The sequence below is a fragment of the Ambystoma mexicanum genome, chromosome 7q (genome assembly GCF_040938575.1).
Source record: "Ambystoma mexicanum isolate Mex_15411 chromosome 7q, UKY_AmexF1_1, whole genome shotgun sequence".
Classification (NCBI taxonomy): domain Eukaryota; kingdom Metazoa; phylum Chordata; class Amphibia; order Caudata; family Ambystomatidae; genus Ambystoma; species Ambystoma mexicanum.
Genome location: NC_090941.1, coordinates 1163338701 through 1163358008, shown reverse-complemented (window position 1 = coordinate 1163358008; position 19308 = coordinate 1163338701). Strand labels below are relative to the sequence as shown.

The window sequence follows — 19308 nt, the reverse complement described above, 5'->3', positions numbered from 1 at the left end:
TTGTGTCTATTGCTTTTGCTTGTGAGGCTAGTTTCCCCAACTTTATTTCCAAAGCAAGCTGCATAGATGTTTCGTTTTTTGAAGAGTCGATCTGGACACCTAGGTATTTATAGTCGGGTACCGGCTCGATCTCGTTTCCCTCTAAGTACCATTTGAATTTTTCGGAGGATTTGTTGTTCTTCCGTCCTCCTCCCAGAATCATTATTTTTGTTTTTTCTCGGTTTATTTTTAGGTTATTTTCGGCTGTGTATCTCAAGAGGTTTGTTAGTTGTCTCTGGAGGCCGATCTGGGTCTGATCTAGGAGGATTAGATCGTCAGCATACAAAAGGTAACTTATTTTTTGAGGATGCAAGGGACGGCGGAAACGTGTGCTCCAGGTCTACAAAATCCCCGTAATCTCCGAGGTATGCAAGGAACAAGGCGGGTGCTAGCGGGCATCCCTGTTTTACCCCTCGCCAGGTCTGGATTTCGTCTGACAGGTCGCCTCTTTGGGAGAGTCGAACCCTAAGGGAGGTCTCCGTGTGGAGAGCTTTAATTGGTTGGAATATTTCTTGAGGGCAATTCCAGCTCTCCAGTTTATCCCATAGGCGGTGTCTGTCGACGAGGTCGAAAGCCTGCGTTAGATCGATGAAGGCGATAAAGATCCGTGATTTTTTTTCCCAGGCTTTGCTTTTTAGGGTGCTGATCGCTAAGATGTTCGCCGTCGTTCCCGTATTTTTCTTAAAGCCCGATTGGTATTTGTCGTTACATGGGGCTTTTTCGGCCCAAGATTGAAAGCGGTTCAGGAGTAAGCTTCCGTAGACTTTACCAATGCAGTCCAACAGGGCAATAGGGCGATAGTTTTGGGGGTCGGTGATGTCCCCCTTTTTATAGATCGGGACGATGATAGCTTTTGTCCAGGACGGCGGCAGAGATTGCTGCTCAGAACATTTCTGAAAGATTGAGGCTAGCAAAGTTGCCCATTCCTTGTAGTTGTTTTTCAGATCGATGTATGAAATCCCATCTGGACCCCCAGCTCTGGAGATCTTCAGTTTTTTTATATGATTACTAATTTCTTCTCGGTCATTTAGTTGAATCCAGGCTGACTTCTGGGCTGTATGGTCCCGACAGATGATTTGAGCGGGGGCTTGAAAGACCGAGGAAAAGTGCGTGATCCATTTGTGCTCTGGCATGGCATTGATTGTGGAGTTGTTCATAGAAGGCACTGTGGCTTTCAGCAGGGACCAGAAATCTTTAGCTTTGTTACCATTGATGGCTGTTAACATTTTTTCAGCGTCTTGTTGGTATAGATGGTAACGATGTTCTTTCACCCATGATTTATAGGTTGAGGTTGCCGCTTTTAATTTTTCTTTGTTTGACGGGTCGTTTCCTAATTGTCTTTTAAGTTTTCGCAACTCCCTTCGTTTGGCCACCAAGGTGGCGTCGTAGGCATGCTTTGGGGGTGCATGGACAGAGGTTATCTGTTTTGAGTTCGTTCGGTGTTTTAACAGCAAAGGTACGTAATCAAGATTCTTTACGCCCTTGGGTCTGTCTTCCCCGGTGTAGTTTGCCAGCAGAGTTTTAACCGCTCGGGTCGTCAGGTTTAGTCGGTTTCCACGGGCGTTTGGTTCTACTTCCGTAGAATAGAGTTCAGGCGCCTTGTGGTAATTTACCAGCGACATTGTCAGCTGATTGTGGTCGCTGGCTGTAGTCTGTCGGACTTCAAAAGATTGAACTTTGTTCAAAAGCGGTCTGGATACGTAGATATAATCTATGGTCGCTTTTAGTTGGCCTTGTTCCCAAGTTGGCAGACGGTTTTTGTTTGGGAAGGCGAAGTTCAGGTTTTCGAATTTTCTAGAGGACATCAGGGAAGACCATAGGAGACCTCTTTTCAGTGCTGTTGTAGTTTGCGAGGATGCATCCAATGATCGCAATTCTCTGGGGCATTTGGCATTCAGGTCGCCACAGATGATGATTGAAAAGACTTGACGTGTTGCTTGGATATCATCAATCAGGTTTTCCATCATTGAGAGGTAAGACTGATGGTTTATTGCCGCCGGGTTCCAATAAGTGTTAATCACCACTATTTGCAGCGGTTGGGAGAGGGGCTTTTCAGCCCATTCGCATAGTACTGCTAGGATTGACAGATTTGCTTGGAGGGTTGACTTGAGGGTCAACCTGATTCCCTGTCGACAGGCCAAAAGAAGACCTGAAGTCGGCCGACCTAGGGCTCCTTTGTTGGCTGGGGCCAGAATTGTGTCGTACCCATCCATAGCTGGGTTGTTTCTGAGCCAGGTCTCTTGGAGGCAAATAATGTCAAATGAAGCTAAGTTTGCATCGCCCGTTGTGGTGAGATGTAAGTGACCTCTCGTATTCCATGAGCAGAAATTTAATGAAGGTATGAGCCGGCTGACGTTCCGTTTACCCTTGGGCTCTACTGGGAGACCTGCGAATTGCTATTTGGATTTGGACCCTTGTAATAGGGCCTTTGGGAGCCAGGCCCACAGCTCCTGTAGTTTTGCGGATGATTTTTGGACTGTAGAGGCGCTTTCTGTTTGAGCTCTGTTGGTTGACCTGTTGGTTTCCGCCATAGACACATTCTTAGTCGAATTTAGACGATCTGCTTTTAGGTGTTCCGGCTTCGGGGACGACTCTTCTGAGGACTCGTTTGACTTGTCGCACCTGGGAGGGACGGGTTTTAGTTCTCGATGGCTCTCAGGTAGCTTTGAGAATGAATTTATCACTGTTCGAGTTAGCCCTAAGCGGCTTTGTGGCTCCACTTTTTGCTCTTGCCCCGAAGTTTTGGACTTTCGGGTCGATTTTTTTCCTGGGTTGGTTTTTTCCGTGTTTTGCAGCTCTCTTTGCACTGTATAGCCTAGCGCAGCCAGGTCTCTTGTTGCATCCTCAATTTTCGACCTTATGTACTTCGAAGTTGGATGAATATAGGCTTTTGCTCTTTCATTCGAATGATATGGATCTATGATTTTTAAATCTGAGGACTTAATCTTCCGGAGGGTCGGTATCAGGCTAAATAGCGTGAGGATTCCTCGTCTGTTCAATATAATGTCATCGTCGTTTTCAGCATGTTGTTCAAGCTTAATCGGGGATTCCCCTGTAGGGTCCGGTCTTTTCCGCTGTTGTTCGGTCCTTGAAATATAGTGGGACCGCAAGTGTTTCCCCCTCTTGTCGGATTTTCTTGATTCTGAGTGTGTGTCTTCTTTGGACTTTTGATAAGGGTCCCGAAATTGTCGTGCATCCTGTGCGCTAAGTAGGTTGCTCGAGGTTAGCTTTTTTCGAGTTTGCCCCTCGCGGGCTGGAGGACATGTGAATGTCACCACTCTAGAGCTCGTTGGGCTACAAGACGTGGCAGGTTTCCGACGATGGAGAAGTTTCCTGCGCTCTTCCAAGGTGGTGAAATAATGTGGAGAGTCCTCTTCTAACAGTTCTTTTGGGTTTTCTTTTTTTGCGGCTTGATCTACTTTAGTTGAAGTAGACTGCTGCTTTAATGGTTTAGGTGTTTTCTCATATTTTTCAGGAGGTTGATCTTCCATGTCTTCAAGATGTTGAGAGATATTCATCAGAACCTCGTCTTCTAGGAAGTTTTCTAGTGATCTAGGAGAGGCTTTTTGGATTTGTTGGAGTGCGGTCGGACTCCGGGCCGAGGTTTTTGTTTTTTCTTTCTGTTTTGCTGACCCAGGGTTTAGTCGCAATGTTAAGGATTGATTCTGTGTTTCGGATTTCCCTCCACTGGGGTTGGTTTTGTTTGTTTCCCGTCTCATGCCTGTGAACAAAGGGTAAGAGAGATCAGACTCACTCGCTGGCTTATTCGGTGGGGGTGGAATGTTTGCCGTTTCTTCTGTGATATCAATCACCTCTTGTTGTTCCGGGATTAAGAGACCGGCGGCCAGTTGGTTGTTGGGGAGAGTACTGGGGGATGAAATTAAATGTTCGACTGGGGAAATTTGGACTCCCAGTTTTGTCCCTATGTCGGGTGGAGTAGGGGGGTTTTCCATTCCTTTGTGGCCAATTTCTATGGCTTGCTTTAAGATTTTGAATTTATCATCTAAGGCGGTGATGTAACCTTCCAGAAAACTTAATTTCGTGAGCATTGTGGCTTGAAAGCTGAGTTGTCTTTCAGATTTTCATTAATGCTTTCATACAATTTAGTAAACGGGTTCATTGCAATGGTGATAGCTGACATTATTGGGAGAAGATCTCTCTTGTGCTGCGATGCCGGTTCCGTTGTAGGACCCTGGGGAAGGGGGCCTTGTTTTGGAGCGGGCGAAAGTGTACTGGACTCGTTTAGAATCCGTCTTACTGTAGGCGAAGAGGGAAGGTCCGGCAGGCCACCACTGAGTCGCCCCGGTAAATGTAGATTTGAGGGGAGGGCGGGCAGTAATCCCACTTGCCTGTTGCGGGTCGGCCGTTCCTTAGTTTGGCTGATCGCAACAGATTTATTTGGGAGCGTGTCAGACTCGTGGTCAAGTTGAGGGAAAGTTTGCTTTCGTGGTTCAGAAGATGGGTCTTGCGAGGGCTGGAGCCCTGTCTGCTCTGTGGTTTCGAGTGGGGTAATTGAGTTAAGGAGGTTTGACAGTGAAGGTTCTTCACTGGCTATCTGTCTGGTTTTGCAAATGGCTGGTGCCAGATTTTCCTTAAGTAAGGCTGGTAGCGTCATGAACTTTTCAGAGTGGACGGTGACTTGGACAAGGTCCGTAGATTGTTTCGGTGTGGCTTTCCTCTTGGGTGTGACCTGGGGACCCGGTGTTTGATGTAAGGGCGAGACTGTTTTGTTTGCTGATTTCGCCTGTGAGGCTTGTTTTAAGGGAGATGCGGGTTGGATATCGTTTGCGAGATTTTGGTGTTGAACACCGGTATTTGTCGGGACAAATATTTTTCTCGCTTTTTCCGGTGGTTGGCACGTTTTAATTGCCTCCAGTATTTCCTCATCAGTGAGGTCCGCTTGCCTCAGGTGCGTCTCTGGCGCAAAAGCATGGAAGAAGTCAGTTACGAGAGTGGCTACCGATGGTTTTGTTGGTTTCAGGCCCCGGTGATTTTTTATTAATTGGCCATTTTTTTGGTTTTTTGACGTATGTGGTTTGGTTGTACTTTTCAGAGTTTTTTTTGTAGTTTTTGAAGGGACTTTCTTCCAAATGGAAATTGCGTTTCCTGTGTCCGAAGGTTCCGTCTCTTTTCTAGTGCGTTTTTTTTTTGTTTTTCAAGACCTCCGGGGGCGCGGGCAGTGGTTGCGGAGGCTCTTCCAGAGCTGGGACCTGCTCTTCATTTCCTGTGTTTCCTGGGACTATGTGCTCGCCTGCTGAGTCGCAAGAAAGGGTGTTCAGTGACTTGCTTAGGAGCACTTGGGGTTTTGATTGTGTTGGTGACTTGCTGGCTTGGTTGTCCTTGATTTCTCCATGACTTTCGGAGCTTCTAGGCTCTACTGAGGGGTCTATTTGGCCATTTCGTGTTGGCCGAGATGGTTGGACGTCCTCTTCGGCGATAGGTGTGTCCCTTTGGCCATCAAGCCCTCCCCACTGTGCGTCGCGTCCTGCCGTGGGGTTGGCACTGGAAGTCGGCCCCACCCCCAGAAAGACCTGCGGGTGCTCAGCCTCGCCTGGGGCCATTTCCGGGGAGGCCGTTGCCGGGGCCGTTGCCGCGGGAGCCGGGCTTCGCTCGTCCTCCGGGACACTTTGCGGCATGCGATCCGCGCTCCCCGCCAAAGCGAGCCCTTCCCCCCGCTCTCGGTCCTCGATCCTCCCTCCGGAGGCCATCGGGTCCCGGGGCTGTAGGGGTGGGAGTCGCGGGCAAGACCGCGGTTTGCAGCCGCTGTTTTCCGCCGTGGCCAGTGCAGGAGGTCGTTGACGCGGGCTATGGAGCACCGACAAGTCGCCCTCGGGATCCAGGCTCGGCGGGACCAGGGCCGGGAGCGCGTCCTCAAAGGTCCGCTGGAGCGGGTCCTCCGTTTCCCCTGGGCCTAACTCTTGGTGAGTAGTTTCTATATTTGTATTTGAAGTACTGGGCCCGGATCTTTCTAAGGAATCCTGTTTCCAACGGGCGTTCACAGTTGAGCCTGTTAAAGTTTTTGAGTGTTTATGAGATTTTCCCGGCGTAAGATGAGATTGTGCGCTGTATTGTTGTAGGTTTTTTTCAACAGTGGGGCGTGAATGCGCACTTCTAAGCTGGTGACCCTCTTGTGTGACCTTTGGGTCTCGGTCCGTGGTTTTGGCTATGGGGGTGGAATTCACTGGTGGTGCCGCTGTTTCCATTGTTTCAGACGTGCACAGACTGCCACAGACTGCAACTCTACAGCCAACTCCGCAGCCGCTCCGCGGCTGGGTGGGGATTTTATAGGTCCTCCCACGTATGCGAGTAGACACGGTAGAGAGACTCCTGTCTCTGGAGAAAAGGTTTGGAGTGACTGCCACAGACTGCAACTCTACAGCCAACTAGAGAATTGCAAGACTAAACGGATATGACAGTATCTTGAAGTTACGAGAATATAGGGGACAACCGTGAAATAGTAGTGGCCTAACTGACATCACAACCAGACTATACTTACTCGTTACTCGGATTGCGAGGGCGAACTGTTGTGTGAGGTTCGTGCATAAGCACCATCAAAATCCTCAACACAGACCATGTGAGAGAGACTGCCGTGAAGTCTGGCAGCTCGGTAACGAATTGCAGCTTTGGATCGCATTGCGATATGTAGGACAAGCATCCAGAGTTTTCTTGGCAGCAGCTGTTCTCCACCTCTGTTGGCATTAGCGCGCACCGATTGCAGGTACACCAGGTGGAAACGCCGTCCATGCGACTAGGCCCAGGCTCTTCATCTGCTGAAACGTCTGTCCAACTGTTGTCCAAATCCCTATCGTCAGAGCTTGCTCTTTCCAGTAATTCCTCCTCAGAATACTCGGGCTTGTACAGGTAGGACATTATTGTTGCCATTGTGTGGCAAAGAAATGAAAATAATTTATAGCGGCCGCACTGGTATCTGTTCACACGGGCTACAAGCAACGAAGGTAGCTGACCAGAGCACAGAAACGAGTCACAGAATACTCAAAGAAATATAGCGAGAGGAATGGAAAAGAAAATCTGCTGTTGTGTGTTGTGAAACGCTCTGTTTATACTTGTCGAGGATAGAGGCTTCCTGCCGTTTCCATGGCGACACGTCATTAGCTGAGGCGCAGGGAATGTTGACACGAAGCGTGCTTTGGCGTTGTGAAATGGGCGGTACGCGTGATGTCAGGCTCAGGGGCCGGGGATATGATTTAGTGCAGCAAACGCAGGTCACCCAGGGCGATGCGGCAAGTAAAAAGATTATCACAAGATGGCTGCGCCCTGCTGCCCGATTTTGCTTGTGTTCAATAGACAAAAACTCAGGTAAGGTGCATAGGAAATGTTTGTACGATCAATCGTATTATGATTAAAAGCACATGGCCGACCCATAGGGACAATAATATTTCTGACCGAACCATTCCTTTAAGAAACAAAAACTGAGGGGGGATGCTGGGTAGAACCTTCTCTGTCCAGGCAGTTGTTTTGTGCAATGTCTGGTGTTAAGAACTCCACACCATTCAACACCATCTGACCTTCTGTAGACAAATGAAAACTTACATTTTCAGTGCTCTATGAGTCTTTTATTTTGCTAAATACCTGTGTTTGTGCTCTGTGTAACTGCTAATTAGTGACATGAAGCCTCTGCAACAATACAAACTCTCTAAAATGTACTTTAATAACATAACACATCTCTCTTTCTTTCTGTCTCTTGATGTATGGACTCATTGCAGAATGAAGAAGGACTTGACCCATCTGCTGAGGTGTGGCAGGATATCATGGACCAGATGAACTGTGACGAGGATCCTGCAGGCAGGGATTGTGAGGAATCCATGGATTGGGTGAAGTTTGAGGTAGAAGAGGATTCTCCTTCCAGCACGTGTCCACACGGCATAAACCTGGTGAAGGTTGAATACAACGAAGATGCTCCTTCTGAGAACAATTTTTGCTCCGATAATTGTGTAAAGAGAGAGGCAGAAGAGGAGTTACCTGCCAAGGAATGTTGGAATTCAGTGGACCCGTTGACGACTGAAGACAAGGAAGGGGCTTCTAACAGAGAACCTCAGGAATTAAAGAGGTGTGTGGACTTTGAAGATGAAGAGACGATGTATCCCAGTGAGTCTCAGGTTTCTGAAGGCAGGAGGATTGAAAGCTTGGGAGCAGGTGAGAACAACATCACTTCATGAAATCTGATTTACTATAACACAAGGCACAGAAATCACACATTGTCGGAGGTTGATTGTGAGGGAGAATTTCCTTCAGAGGGCTGAAGAAAATTCTCCCTCACAATCCGCATCTGACAATATGCTACACCTATCCTATTTCTATTGTGTGTGTGGTGTGTGTGTGCACGCACGAACACATGGGGCTCACCAAAGACAGGCCATCCTACCCTTTTCCGATCGTATGGGTGCGTGCACAGGAGGATCCCCAAAGATAGTCCACCTTACCCTTTTCCTATCCTATGTGTGTGTGTACAGGAGGATCCCCACAGATAGACCACCTTACCCTTTTCCTATCCTATGGGTCCGTGCACAGGGCGATCACCAAAGATATACCATCCTACTCTTTTCCTATCCTATGTGTGTGTGTGTGTGCACAGGGGGATCACCAAAGATAGACCATCCTACCCATTTCCTATCCTTTGTGTGTTTGTTTGTGTGTGTGTGTGTGTGCACAGGGGCATCACCAAAGATAGACCACCTTACCCTTTTCCTATCCTTTGTGTGTGTGTACAGGGCGATCACCAAAGATAGACCATCCTACCCTTTTCCTATCCTATGTGTGTGTGTGTGTGTGTGCACAGGGGGGATCACCAAAGATATACCATCCTACCCATTTCCTATCCTTTGTGTGTTTGTGTGTGTGTGTATGTGTGTGTGCATAGGGGCATCACCAAAGACAGACCACCTTACCCTTTTCCTATCCTATGTGGGTGTGTACAGGGTGATCACCAAAGATATACTCTCCTACCCTTTTCCTATCCTATGTGTGTATGTGTGTGCACAGGGGGATCACCAAAGATAGACCATCCTAGCCATTTCCTATCCTTTGTGTGGGTGTGTGTGTGCACAGGGGGATCACCAAAGATAGACCATCCTACCCTTTTCCTTTCCTATGTGTGTGTACAGGGTGATCACCAAAGATCGACCATCCTACCCTTTTCCTATCCTATGTGTGTGTGTGCACAGGGGGATCACCAAAGATATACCATCCTACTCTTTTCCTATCCTATGTGTGTGTGTGTGTGCACAGGGGGATCACCAAAGATAGACCATCCTACCCATTTCCTATCCTTTGTGTGTTTGTGTGTGTGTGTGTGTGTGTGCACAGGGGCATCACCAAAGATAGACCACCTTACCCTTTTCCTATCCTTTGTGTGTGTGTACAGGGCGATCACCAAAGATAGACCATCCTACCCTTTTCCTACCCTATGTGTGTGTGTGTGTGCACAGGGGGGATCACCAAAGATATACCATCGTACCCATTTCCTATCCTTTGTGTGTTTGTGTGTGTGTGTATGTGTGTGTGCATAGGGGCATCACCAAAGACAGACCACCTTACCCTTTTCCTATCCTATGTGTGTGTGTACAGGGCGATCACCAAAGATATACTCTCCTACCCTTTTCCTATCCTATGTGTGTATATGTGTGCACAGGGGGATCACCAAAGATAGACCATCCTACCCATTTCCTATCCTTTGTGTGTGTGTGTGTGTACAGGGGGATCACCAAAGATAGACCATCCTACCCTTTTCCTTTCCTATGTGTGTGTACAGGGTGATCACCAAAGATCGACCATCCTACCCTTTTCCTATCCTATGCGTGTGTGTGCACAGGGGGATCACCAAAGATAGACCATCCTACCCATTTCCTATCCTGTGTGTGTTTGTGTGTGTGTGTGTGCACAGGGGCATCACCAAAGATAGACCATCCCACCCTTTTCCTATCCTATGTGTGTGTACAGGGTGATCACCAAAGATAGACCATCCTACCCTTTTCCTATCTAATGTGTGTGTGTACAGGGCAATCACCAAAAATAGATCATCCTACCCTTTTCCTATCATATGTGTGTGTGTACCGGGCAATAACCAAAGATAAACCATCCTACCCTTTTCCAGTCCTATGTCTGTGTGTACAGGGGGCTCACTAAAGATAGACCATTATACCCTTTTCCTATCCTATTTGTGTGGGCACAGGAGGATCCCCAAAGTTAGAGCATACTACCCTTTTCCTATTCTGTGTGTGTGCACAGGTTGGTCACCAAAGATAGACCATCCTACTCATTTCCTATCCTATGTGTGTGTGCACAGGATGATCGCCAAGATAGACCATCCTACCCTTTTCCTATCCTGTGTCTGTGTGGAAAACCTGTGGAACCAGCCCATGGTTCCAGCACGTCTGTGAGAGCTAGATACAGCGTGAGCACAGGTTCACAAATGCGCAGTAGGGCAATTGTTTAGGGCAGTGTCACAGAGTAACACCAGCCCAGAGGTGCAGGGATGGAAAAGACAAAGGGCCCAGGGTCCAGCCCGTATGTCCACACCAGGAGGCACCGAAGCAGCCTGTATCCCCTGTGTACAGCCCTCTGTTACTTCCCAGCTAGCTTTACGCCCATATGTCCACGCCGGGAGGCACCGCAGCAGCCTGTATCCACTGTGTACAGCCCTATGTTGGTTCCCAGCTAGCTTTACGCCTGTATGTCCACACCGGGAGGCACCGCAACAGCCTGTATCCCCTGTGTACAGCCCTCTGTTGCTTCCCAGCTAGCTTTACACTTGGTGCATCCCATACATACATAGATGTATGCAGCCCATGTCATCTGCAGACTTCTGGAGGGTTGAGGAATGGGCCTGGGGAATGCTCACTGCCTCCCACAGATAAGCATATTCGTCCAGGTGCTGGCTAAACTAGCCCACCAATCATAATCCTGGAAGCACACAGAGCGGCCCTTAAAAACTGACAACACCCCGGCACTCCCACACAGGATGTACATTTGGAAGTCAGGGGGACTTACACCAGTGTTTGTGTGGGGCTCAGGATGATGGTCATTTTAGGCCTTCTTTGTGGTCCATTAAAACAAGGAAAGGCCACAAAACAAAATGGCCTGTGGGAGAACTTAGAAAAAAGCCTTTATACCCAAGTGACTACCATGTAGTAACATTTGGCTAGAAACGTGGTAAAAAATGGCTACACACCGTGGTGTAGCTAAAGCAATGTACATTTTCCACAAGCCTACTCCCAAACGCAATTACACAGTGGTATAATCCCAGTAGTCCAAAATCAATGATACATAAAACCAGCCCTGCTATATTAGCAATACTGTCTAATAAGGCAGCACATCAGGAAATGGACAGGAGTGAAAGAGAAGTTCAGTAGACCCACTAAGTTAGACGAAAGAACCCCAAAAATCGAATTCTGCCCTAACGCTAACATGCAAGATGTGTGATACAGAACAAAGGGAGATGCCGATGACAAATTGGATTCTTCCTCACTGGAGTACAATGATGAGTAGCGGTAAAATGGCCGGCTCAGCCCTCACACTTCTACAAAGCAAAACACAACGCAATCATGAAGGTAAAACAGGGAAAATCAAGAGATATGCTTCCTTTACCTTTTGTGGTAAAATATGGCCGAGGGCAGGACATACTCTCACGAGGGGTGTGAAGGTGAACCAATAGTGACCTAAATAACACAGTTTCACAGTCCAAAATAAAGAGAATGTCCAATCAAGGTTCTAAGAAAATAAAAACACTTTAAAAGAAACACACCATCTGCAAGTAGAACGAAAAGAGATTACTGTACAAAACCCCACCACAGAGGAAAGACAGAGAAGATGTGACAGACTGCAGAAAGTAGTACTTTGATGTTAGTTCTAGGGGTGGTAAGTAAGGCGATACCAGAAAGAATATCTTGGTGAAGGCAGGGACGATTGTGATCCAACCAGTCTCTAGAGCCCAAGCAAAGTGGACCGGGGTGATGGGGGGGTAGTTCAACGTCACACTACCTGAATTTGGTACTTGGTGGGCTGACGCATTAGACCCAGGTTAAAGGTTGATGCAAGCTGATCAGGTTAAGGCGGGCATGTAGGATCACAGCGGCCCTGGCAAAAAGCAGACATCGAGCAGAGTCGAATGCAGGGTGCTCTGTGTGGTTGAATGGCGGCGGTTCAAGTGCTACAGGTTGGCGTGGTCCCAACAACACTTCAACGTTGGCCTGGTCGAGTCAGGCTTCAGCCGCTGGCAGATGTCGGTGAGTGATGCTCTAGCGGGTCGAGTCGGCGGGTGCCGACTCGACCCGCTACCTCCTAATGACAACTAAAGACCTTTAGTCATGCAGCACTCTGGTGTGAGGCTACTCCTCCTAAATGAGTGTTGTAAGAAACTCATGGTGACAACAGTAAAGACAGACACAAGTGATCACAGTTCAAGGGTGTTTATTGAACTATAAATGCAGGGTCTAAAAATGCCTAAACTAAACCTAAATCTAAGATGGGAGCAAGCGTCAACCATCAAATGAAACATAAGGCAGTCGTAATGGCGTTGTGTCCAAAATAAAAGGGCCTATACTAATAAAAACCTATTTTCAATTCCTTACATTTAATTACAAAAAGAGTGTGGGATAAGGTATCAAAGTAAAGAAGAAAGTGTTCACAAATAATAAGTCAGGATGTGATTGCCTCGAGGTCTCCCTTCCCCATGTTTTTAGCACGGGACAAGGTGGGACTTTGGAGCACAGTACATGCTCAAGCCTTCCCATCACAAGCGTACAGTTCTGTATCAGCTATCAGGTTCGACAATGGATAAGTCTCTTTATCGAGGCCTTGTACTCTCAACAAACAAACACAAAGTTCTGTTCTATGAATACTTTGGGTGATGGCTTCACCCCTGGGTCCCCCTCTTCTGGCCGTTGACCCCTCAGAACACTTAGGGTGATGGCTTCACCCCTGAGTCCCTCTCGTCTAGGCACTGACACTTCAGATGTATTAAACAAATTAACAAGACAGTTCCTTTTTCAGCAAACTTTGGGTGTAACTTTGCACCCCTGGATCTCCCTCGACCAGGCTCGGACCCCAGGGGGTCACTTCCTTTTCACTTGTCTTGCAATGTTCATGCTTTCATAAATCTAAATCTCTTTTTACCCAGGTTTTCGGCCTTTGCCCCCGATTGTCGGCTTCCCTTTGCCGGGTTCAGTCTCGTCGACTTTTACCAACACTTCCTCATGGGACTTTTAGACTCCGTCCCTTTCCATTAGCATCCCTCGACCGGGTTCACTCTTGCTAATTTCCACGATACACCGTTCATGTGCTAATTTTCAACATGTGGGAATCATTTCCCTTAGCTTTCTTGCGGTCAAAGACTTTCAACGGTACAGAGGATTTCACAAGACCCATGTATGACCACTTTGACTGTTCTTCGCCTCTCCACAAGGCCTTCTATTGACCACAGTTTCCTGCTTGAACGCCCATGTGGTGCTGGCCTCCTCTGTATCTGCTTTTCCCCCTCTTTCTCAATAGTATCCTTTTGCTTTTCAAAGTTCAATTTATCCTTCGCCTACTTTTCATGCAACACAGTTCGGTTTCTTATCGACACTCCCCTCAACTCACCGGCTGTGATGAACTGCTTGGCTTTCTGATGTCTTGGAGTCAAGGTCTGTACCATTGAGACCAGCATTTCTCCCCGGCTTGGTAATGAGCAGAGGAGAGTCTTGCGTACCTGGCACATCTGTTGCAATACACGTTGGCTATTGTTCGCTGATTTATCGCTCCCTCTGCAGAGGTTCCACGGGCCTTGGTCGGAAAGGGTAAGGTCAACTCTCTCCTCGTCTCCCTGTCGGTGTGCGCCGTCTTCCTTCTCCTCTTGAACTGCTGTGTTGAGTTAGCTCTTACATCGTGCGCTCTGCCTTTCTTGTCTTGTGCTCTCTTGCTCCAGCTTTTATCCCTGTGGGGAAGGTAAGGGGCCGTCAGGTGGGTGTGATTCTGGTCTACTGTCTGACTTTTCCTGACCCCTAGGTTGGGACATGTCATATGAAGTGCTTCAGTATTAGCCTGTTGTCTTTCGTGTCGGGAGAAAAGATTAGGGTAGGAAAAAGTGGGGGTGACATGAGGAATGATATTCTTCACCCTAGGGGCTTTGGTAAGATCAGGAGGGCGACATTGGTAGGGTTCGTGAAACGAATAAAGATAATCCGAGTTTTTACCGTGATCAGAACAGGGAGTGGATTGTGGGAATGGTAGTGTATTGTCTGAACAGATTGAGAGTGCAGGAAATAATAATCATATGGAACTCGAGAAGAATGGTCAGGAGTATTCGGGGAGGTAACACAAAAACAAGGATTCTGGGGTTTTTGGTTTTTGAGTGCAACAGGGTAGTTGGATTTGCTGGGTATGGAGGGTTCCCTGGGAGGAAGGGAGGTAGATGTCATATAGTCTATAAAGGCTTCAAAGGTTTCGTCCTCCTCTCCCTCTTCCTCTGTATAATACTGCACCTCACCTGGGGTCTTTCCCTGAGCACAACCTCAGATTCCCCTTTTCTGCAAACTCTCTCCCTTCCATACACCCCTGGGGTTGGGGTCTGACAGTATTGGCCCTTCCCAAGCCACCGGAATAAGGGATTCCCGGGACTGGCTAGGCAGAATACCCTCAGGTTTCTCACAGTGTGCTCTTTAAGACCTTGGCTCAGGACTGCTGCCTGCTGTGCAGCAGTCTCTGGGGAGGGGGTTACTGGCCCTGACAAAGGGAATCAAAGAGAGGCTAGGTCCTCTGGGTTTCTGTCCTTCCGTGTGGCAGTATTGGTCTAATACGCAACAGAGCTGATTCACAGGAGTTGACACATGTGCAATATCAATTGGTTTGTGGCGGCCACGATCTTAAGTATCGCCATGCCCTGTGCCTACACCCAGGCATAGCTTATTCTTAGAGAATACCCTGCCACCAGCATGGGCTACTCATGATCGTCGTAGTTTGGCTACAGGGGGCATATGTTACATGTTGCCCCTGTGCTGCAGTGACTTTGCTGTCACTGCAGCGGTTGAGTGGACATCTTGTGACCTTTGAACCTGCTGTGCGCCATGAGCAGAGCGGATGCTGTGGGTCAGGCTACTGATGAAGCCGGGCACAAGTGCGCTATGCTTTAGGCATGGAGCTGCGACAAAGGGGGACCTGGTTAGCAGATTACCCCTTTGGAGTACGAATCACCTGCATCATTTTAGGTACTAATAATAAAAAAAGCCAGGGTTCTGCACCCTTGCCAGATGGCAATTCCACATAATGGCAAACACTACCCCCGACCCTTCAGAAGGTAGCAGTGTAATCGAAGTAATGTGACATTAATACTGCCCCATTTATTTCAAATTGACACAGATTGTACATTCCACTAATTACATTAAAATATCATTTACCATGCTAACATAACATGCATAAAGTGAAGTTAGGATGAGTGCTTGTTTTGATTAAATTGCCATTAATCACCCAATTATACAGGATTAAGGATCTTTTTTCCTGCTTCTAGATCAGCGCCTCCTGAGATTTACAGCGGGGTCAGATCTGAATACACTTTCATGCTCTTAAGATGGTATACCTACCCTCCCAACTAGAGGGGCAGGGCATGTCCCTTAGACTCAGCTGTTACCTATGGCTCTCTAAATTAGAAAGAATGGGGGCTGCGTTAAATCAAGTGTATTTACTCCCCATCTCTCCCCCACAATTATCCAGTATCTCGGGTATAGTAAGGGTACTCTGCATGTGATGTGTGTGCGTGCAGGCTGTGCAGAATACCCTAATTCCAAGGTGCTTTGTTCTCAATGTTTTGTGGAATGAAGCAAGGTATTATTTATTTATGTTTTGAATCAATGGCACTGAGTTACACAAGTGTAAGAAAATGTTTGGGAGAGAATAAAATGCTTTAGTGCAAGGATTCCATTTGGGCGTATTGTTTAAAGCTTGTACACAACAAGGGGTCACCTGTCATCACCTCCAAACTCCAGTGCTATTGTCTGCACTTGAATTTCCTCTCTGTTCCTCAGTTCTGCAGGTCACGCTCTGGAGAGCGGCTTTCACTAATAATAATAATAATATCATTTTCTTATATAGCGCTACACACCCATGGGTCGCAGAGCGCCGAAATAACTGACAACATTGTTATCCCACAGAGTGCTACTCAACCTCGGAAGGATGAAGGCTGAGTTTGCCATGCCAGGATTCGAACTGGCCACAGCTGGCTGCGCACATCGGCGGCAAGCACTCAGCTCGCTGTAGTATCCGACCGGCTTCAGTGTGGTCAATCCTCGCCTGTGAAACTACCCCAATCCCCGGTGTTAGGCAAGATTTTATGCAGAACCCTGTGGGAGACTGCAACGGCCCTCTCCTCCTGGCAGTAGTGATCCAACCTTTGGAATAAGTCTGTACTACACAGTGTGGCTGAGCAGCCAGGCTTATCTCAAGAGGGGTCAATGTGAGCAGTAAGGTTGTTACACAGAGATTCACAGTGACAAGTATTCAAATAAACTCTTACACTCAAGGTTTCTTGATTAAACAATTATTAATTTATTTAACATCCAGTTCAATAAGCCTTCTTTAGAAAGGAGAAATCAGATAACACAAAATATACTTCAATAAATACACACTCTCAGTTTCACTAAATCAGATGATACCCATTGGGGATGGCACACAGATACTTCCTACACCCTCAGGTGACTTAAATAACTAGGACACTGTGGACATTGATTTATCACTGCCACATTTAGAGCAAAAGGAAAGGTTACAGAGGGAGAAAACAATGGTTAACAAATATTCTTCAGCAGGTAAGTACTTTTTAGAACCCTCCAATGCAAAGTAAGTTGGCCCTTTCCTGGGGGAAAGGCAAAGAACAAAGTCGGAGGTAAGAAGAGTCTGCCAGGGAGCCAGGAAAGCCATTATTAGTTGAGCAAAAGTCTATGGGCGCTGAAGCACTTCTTGCAGGTAGATAAAAAGTCTTGCATAATGTTTTAGAAATGTTAGTAGAAAATGAAATCACTGTAGGACCCCAAGTTGGGAGGTGTGTGAGGGGCAAAGCTGCAAGCAACTCTGAAAAGGCAACCAAGACAAGTCTCAATGAGAACAAGCAAGGCTACACAACAAGAGGTAAGTCCTCTTAGTTTTACAGTACCTTTGGTTAGAAGAAAACTGCTTCCAGCTGGCTTCTGTTCCTGTGTAGGTCTGCAGATCCCGTGTTCCTGGGCCTCAGTTGTGGGGACAAGAGGGAGGCTGTCTAGGGACTCCTGCACTATAATTGGAAGGTCGGTGGCAGCAATAGGCAAATTTCAGATCAGCAGCGCTTCACGGGTGCAGCTCCTCGCGTCTCTTGCAAACAGCACCACCATGGTTCTCGGATATCTTAATGGACTTTAATAGCATCTGGAGTCCAGCAGTCTGTTGAGGTGGCTCAGGCTTGGTCAGTCCTGTTTCATGGGAGTCCGGATGATCTTCCTGGAGCTCGGGTCCAACTTAAAAGCAATGCACTCGGTTTGGTGTTCCTCTCCCTGGCATTTCGGTTCCTGCAGCAGCAGTGGAAGTACAGCCAGCTACGAGAGGATGTCCAGACGAGTTCACTTTGGGGTTGATTGGTCCCACCAACCCAAGGTGGAGAAGTCATCTTTGCAGGGCTTCTCTAGTCGAGCGAATTCAGAGCTTCAGCAATGCAGCAGGGATTCACCGGGCAAGCCAATGGTCCAGGAGTTGCAGCAAGAGTCTCTTCCAAGTTCCTCTTCAGATTCCTTCGCTCAGTGATCGACTCTGCCTTCCAAGTGAAAATCCTCCCCTTTTATGCAGGTTTCTCCCATTCATTCAGACCCTATCTGTCACTCACCCAGTAGGGTGGCTGTCCTGTGAGGTAATTAGAACATTTATGAGAATTTTCCCTAAAACCTGTCCCCACCAGACTAAGGGACTGGGGGTTTTAATCCACTCCTGGATGAATCTCCTTACTCCAGTCAGTCATACTTTCTGGATAGACCATCAGCATTTTAATGATTACACCCTGACCTGTGTTCTATGGTGCAATCAAACCCCTGAAGGCTGAATGACCATCTTAACAATTTAGGATTCTCCTCCTTCATTTGTATTAACCATCTCAAGGGTTGGTGGTCTGTTTGAATTACAAAAGTAGATCCATACAAGTATCATCTAAACTTCTTCAAAGACCACACAATGGTAAAACATTCACGTTCTATGGTTGCCCACCTTGTTTCACGGTCCTTCAGTTTCCTACTGATGAAGCAGATTGGGTATTCCCTGCCTTTCTCATCCAGCTGACTCAGAACTGAACCTATGTCTGAATTAGAAGCATCCTTTTGTACAATAAAGGATTGGTTGTAGTCAGGAGCTCTCAAGACTGGAGCTTGACAAAGGACTTTCTGAAGCCCTTCAAATGCCTTAGTGCACTCCTCATTCCACCTGACCTTCCTGGGGAATGGATTTGGGAGAGGAGATCACATTCAAGGGAGAAGCTATGGTCCCATAGTTCTCAATGAAGTTCCTATAGTAACCAGTGAGGCCCAGGAAGGCTCTCACTTGGGTTTGAGTAGTAGCGGTAGCTCAGTCTTGTACATCGTGTACTTTGCTAGGCAATGGCCTTATTTCACCTCCTCCTACCTCATGTCCAAGGTAGACCCCACTTTGCTCTGACCAATTTGACACTTTCTTGCCTTGATGTTCAGATGGGCCTGTTTAAGAGCCTGCAATACATATCCCAGGTGGTTAATATGATCTACACAAGTCTGGCTGAACACTGCACTGTCATCCAAGTATGCCATGCAGAAGTCCTCCATCCCATTCAGAACATGATTTACCATCCTTTGGAATGCAGCAGGTGCATTCTTTAGTCCAAAAGGCATTACTTTAAACAGAGGCCTCCTGGGGTGGAGAATGCAGTTTTCCCCTTGGCATGGTCTGTCAGAGCTATTTTGCAATAGCCTGATGTTAGGTCAAATGTACTGAGGTACTTGGCTGAACCTAGTTTATCCACCAGTTCATCTGTCCAAGGTTAAGGATGGGCATCAGTTGTGGTGACTGCATTTAGAGCTCTATAGTCCACACATAATCTCAGCTCCTTGGATCCTGCCTCTGGTACTAGTACAACTGGACTAGACCATGGACTTGCAGATGGCTCTGTTACCCCGAGATCAAGCATCTTCTTGACCTCCTCCTTTATGCGGGTTCTTACATGGTCTGACATACTGTAACCCCTGCTTTTGACAGAGGGACAGTCACCAGTGAGTATATCATGCTGGCCCCAGGAGGTCA

General features: G+C 47.4%; 1 protein-coding gene across 1 annotated transcript in view; it reads left to right on the top strand.

Annotated features, from left to right (window-relative positions):
- Positions 1–7766: 7766 nt before the first annotated feature.
- The window catches only part of LOC138528239 (zinc finger protein 850-like), a 160025-nt gene continuing 148483 nt past the window's right edge, over positions 7767–19308 (top strand). Inside the window, exon 1 of the mRNA XM_069639695.1 lies at positions 7767–8193. Within this exon, the coding sequence (XP_069495796.1) occupies positions 7809–8193 (385 nt within the window). The 5' untranslated portion in view covers positions 7767–7808. The remainder of the gene's footprint in view (positions 8194–19308) is intronic.